This window comes from Nanorana parkeri, unplaced genomic scaffold (genome assembly GCF_000935625.1).
Source record: "Nanorana parkeri isolate BGI_ZX_2015 unplaced genomic scaffold, ASM93562v1 scaffold218, whole genome shotgun sequence".
NCBI classification, from domain to species: domain Eukaryota; kingdom Metazoa; phylum Chordata; class Amphibia; order Anura; family Dicroglossidae; genus Nanorana; species Nanorana parkeri.
Genome location: NW_017306486.1, coordinates 1,354,497 through 1,359,560, shown reverse-complemented (window position 1 = coordinate 1,359,560; position 5,064 = coordinate 1,354,497). Strand labels below are relative to the sequence as shown.

The window sequence follows — 5,064 nt, the reverse complement described above, 5'->3', positions numbered from 1 at the left end:
ATACTCAGAATGTTACAGTCCGTGGATTGAAATGAATTGATTAATATATGCTCAATGAGACATATTCCTGTGCACCAGTACATGTATTATCACTACTATATCAGGACACTTTAAACAAACTAAGACATGGCAGGATGCAGGTAAAAAAAAATATTAATGCTTGAAATAAACAGACCAAGTTGAAAACGACAAGACTTAAATCAATATGCAAATTCAACAAGCATATTTTTGAGCAAATGTAAAATTATTTTCTAATCTGGGTAAGTGCACTGAGCTGTCCATGCAAATCGTGCAAAGCCTGAAATCTAATTGCCTGGATTCATTAATGTCTAACTCCAGTCAAAACTTTTTTTCAGCTGAGTGAGGAAGGGTTTAAAATTCTGTGACATTTTGTCCGCATACCCAGTTGAGAAATCTTACCTTAATTCCTGTGCATTTAATAGGTGTTAGACACAAGTGCAAGTGAGGTGAAATCCCCCTCTATGGGGACAATGGCAGCAATAAAAACAAGTAGACAAAAAGGAATGTTTAGTATCTGTCAGGATAGAATTGATGTCTATGTCCCCATTTGAGAGATTTCCAATCCTTTCCTGGTGACACAACAATAAGAGACATGTTCCCTAACCCTTCCTTGCTCCATGCATGGCTTTAACTTGCCGATTCTCTGCAGATAAAACAAATCTGGCATGTTTAAGCCTCATTCACATGTCCTGTAAGATGCAGACAGCAGATTTTTGCTGAGAGCTGTGACTGCAAAGTCTGTACAAAGCAGTAACAGGTTGACAGGCCCCGCAGCTGTCCGAATGTATCTGCATATCCAGTTACCTGTGGTTAGGGATAGATGACTGGCCCTGGACACAGACAGATTGCACCAAGAGCCAATAATCTGTCCCTAGGCATAGGTAATAATTGTGCGAATACATGGGAACAGCAGCGGACAGTTTCGGCAGCTGTCATTGCTTTGTACAGACCAAGCAGCCACAGTTGCCGGCAACCTCTTGTGATTCCAACCGCAAGAATCTGCTGATTCGCGTGGGAGGAATCTGCTGTCCAGACCTAATTGGATGTGTGAATGAGACCTTAGGTGAATTAAAAAGACTTGCAATTTAAGGATAAAAATACATTTGCAAATTGGTTTACTCATCTCTAAATGACACTATTCATGTTGGAGGCAAAAAAGAAAAAAACTCTTTGAAACCATATTGTGGTCCTCTAACATGGAGACATGTCACTGTTACAGTGACAATCACAAGAAATGTTTACAAGGTCATGTACATTTTGGAGATTTCCCCAAATATATCAGTGGTTTTGTCCAGCAACAGTAATGACAGTCAAGACCCAAGAGAGTTCAGTCCATAATGAATGTCTCCTCACACATAAGGGTTACTGATGAATACAAGTATATTTGTTGAACCAATTTTCCTCTGTAAAGAAGGATGACTTGGAACACTGCAGTGATGAAAGAGGGTAAAGATAATCCTTCTAAGCACCACAGTTGTTCTCTACAGGGAAAGTCTCAGAGGCCAAGTATCCTAGCTCCAGTTTATACATCACAGGATACTAAGGGGCCGTTGGCTCAGAATCTCCAGTGGATAATAGTCATAGTCCTATAAGTGTAGGAGACAAAGAGGGATGCTCTGAAGATTTCCAGTCTTCTGGACACGTCCTTAAAATCTGTATCCAGCCTTCACAGCATCAATATCAGACATCAATGTTCGGGCAAGATAAATGCCAAATATCTTTTGAGGAAGAAAAAAAGAAATGTTAATCTTTAATAATGCTAACAAACCCAAATGGCATAGTAAGTGGCTAGTGTCGACCGGCTTTGATCACCAAATGCAGTGTACTTTAGACATCCGTTTGAGATGCTTCTGAGAACGTTCAGAATTAACTGCAGGTCCATTTGACCTGCTTCATGTTGCTTTTGCATTTCAATAGGCTTGTATGAGAAAATAAGTAGTTGTGAAGCAAGCAAAAGCCCATGGCTGGCCATAAGATAAATAGATGTGAAGAAGAGCAGTAAGGGGTTTCCGCAGGGGTGCATTACAGTTGAACTTCAAACAGCTACACAGTTGAAATGCACACAATATTTTAGCATCCAAATGATCTGTAACCCCCAGTGTCTTCAGATTCAGGAACGTCTACCAGACAGCACAGCCGGGTCTTGGGCATATGCGGCAGTTTAGCAATACAGTCTGGTCTACAATGCACTCTAGTCTGTGACTGGCCAGTGAAGGAGCAGTAGCACATTGATGAGGTAATAGTTCTGCTTTCCGCTGCTACAACTGTTTGCAGACAGCACTGTGCAGAACAAACAAGACTCACTGGCCACAACTCTCATTCTGCTGCTTTGGATAGTTCATGTAAGGACAGGTTCAGATATTTTTGCATCAATAAAAAAAAAAGAAGCTTTTAACAATTTCAAAAATAAATGGATTGAGCGGAGATTTTATATCTGCCTTTCAGCTTTAAAGTAGATAAACAGCTAAGAAAAATAGTAAACCAACAAAAAAACCATCAATCAATATATATTGTTATCTCCATTTCACATTTCTTTGTTTTAAAGCAAACATGTCGCTTACCCTGGTCCAGTAATTAACCTCTAAATGGCAGACCAGGCAACACCAATTTCCAACCAGTGCCTTGAATTTCTCAAACCCATTGCTGCAGGTTGATCTTGGAGGACAGTTTGTTAGGTCAGAGTGAGAGATAGGTTTGCTTTAAATTTGAGCTCCAGCATTTGTTGTATAGAGGTTCAACATCAACACCCGTCATTCCCTGCTGCTCTACTAATAACTATCAGTTAATCTGAACAGATTTACTTTTTGCTTCTGATTGTCCACCAGCTGAGTTGAACGCTCTGTCTTAAGTTCTTAGAAGGACAATGTCACTTTTTTCACAAAACCATACCCTCCCACCACCTAGTATACTTCCATAGAGCCCTTAGATCAGGGGTAGCAAACCTCCGGCCCTTCAGCTGTGGTGGAACTACAAATCCCATGAGGCATTGCAAGATTCTCACAGCCACAGACATGACTCCCGAAGAGATGCATCATGGGATTTGTAGTTTCACCACAGCTGGAGGGCCGGAGGCTTGCTACCCCTGCCTTAGATGCAGCATGGACCTGCTCCCAAATACCTGGATGCAATACATCCATTTTTGGCCAGGTACATTTGCTGAAGTGTTCAGGTGTGACAACATGGTTTTTTTTATGAGAAAGGTGAACTTTAAATTTGAATATCACTAACTTTTCATTCTTTGCACCTGTAACATATGAACTGTTCTATGAATTGTGTGTATTACTTCTCTTCTTCATGTTTTTGCCATCTGGCCCTTCCCGCTATTTTACTGTCTGCAGGTTATGGCAGCCATTACTGTGCAGACTATTTATAGGTGCTAAAGATTGTTTGTGGCAGGATCACACCAAACTGGTTACATAGTATTAGTTGTATTGGTTGCAAGGGCTATTACATTCTAAATCCCTTACCCTGTTAAACCCTGACCTATTACCATCTGAAATAGATATGAAAAATGTAGTCAGAACAGATATAACAATTACATACCCAACTAAAATTTAGGAAAAGACCCCAGCGTTATCATATTATCTCAGCATTCATATGATAATAATGATAATAAAACCAAAGCAAAACTGTACTTGGATCCAACAGCTTCCTCAAAAAACCTCCACATGTGGTCAGTGGTTGGGTTGAAGACACTGTGGTGAGAGCTCACAGAGGCCACATCATCAGGACCTGCCCACTAATCATCATGTCCTTTTCTCTGTCCTTTGCAGTGGCTTCATAAACAGGTCAGGGTTACATAGTTACATAGTATTTGAGGTTGAATAAAGACATAAGTCCAACCTATTGCGTGGGTTAAATAAAATGTATGAAACATATCTACTTTTTTTTTTTTAGGTACATGATGGCATTCAATGGGTAGACACAGCCATGTAACTAGAAAAAAAAGTACAGGAACAAATGCCACACAATTAAGTATAATCCTAGCTTACCTGGAGAATAGAAATCACCAAGAATGCTCCAGCCACAATATAGATGTTCCTTGGTAGCCAGGCCTCCAGGGCAGCCATACATCCCCTTGTGTATGTTACAGTGCCTCTTTCTGAAGGAGGCTGCAAAGAGGGAAAACAAAAAAATCAAGCCAGGTTTTAAAGTACATTCTGGTCAAAAAATTTGAATTTTGCATTTACACTGATACCCTTCTTTACTGGGTTGCCTTCTTTAATCCTTCAAGTTGCTGGTATTCATTTTTTCTGGTTTTAAGCCAAAAGCTCAGCCTGCTAAAACTTGTTCACCGATTGCAGCACTGCCCACCCACATGGTACTGTACGATATGAAAAGTAACTGCAGTCCCACCAGGAAGACCTGTTTTTTCCATAGATTAGTGAATTATGGGGACCTGCGCTCAGAGAGATTTTCTTGCAATCTGAAGATTCTCCCTGTGTAATGAAAGCAAATCCAACTACCCGAGGCCCTCATTTCTCCCCTCTACCCCCTCAGGTATTGCTAGCAAAGCTCAAAACCAGAAATACTGCTGCTTTTTATCTACGGAAATCTTATTTGTCACATACAGCACACATACTTGTCCTTTGGTACATAAATATATATCCAAATGTATAAAATATTATAACAAAACGCACAGAGTGCCCCGACATGTGCACAATCGTTTTATTAACAATTTAACAAACAGTTAAAACAAGTGCAGTGATAAGCGCTTATAGTGGGTCCTTAGAATGCAGGTTACACTTCCTATATCCTGATCTAATAGTCGACACAGAAGACGCCGATCCGCTAGCTGGCATGCCGCCTCCGGCTAATTGTCTGTGTCGTCTGTGAGGTGGCATGCCAGCTAGCGGACCGGCGTCTTCTGTGTCGACTATTTTAATATGGGTTACACCTACTATATCTAAGGACATACTATAAGCTCTTATCACTGCACTTCATGTGAGCATGTTTTAACCGTTTGTTAAATCGTTAATGAAACGAGTTTGCACATGTCGGGGCACTCTGTGCTTTTTTTTTTGTAGAATTTTCAGTAAAGGT

The 5,064-nt window shown here is 40.4% G+C and overlaps 1 protein-coding gene across 1 annotated transcript in view; it reads right to left on the bottom strand.

The window, feature by feature from the left end:
• Positions 1-1,005: 1,005 nt before the first annotated feature.
• TSPAN14 (tetraspanin 14) overlaps positions 1,006-5,064 on the bottom strand; it is a 45,308-nt gene continuing 41,249 nt past the window's right edge. Inside the window, exons 9-10 of the mRNA XM_018555924.1 lie at positions 4,014-4,123; positions 1,006-1,739 (exon numbers count right to left, since the gene is read on the bottom strand). Of these exons, the coding sequence (XP_018411426.1) occupies positions 1,668-1,739; positions 4,014-4,123 (182 nt within the window). The 3' untranslated portion in view covers positions 1,006-1,667. The remainder of the gene's footprint in view (positions 1,740-4,013; positions 4,124-5,064) is intronic.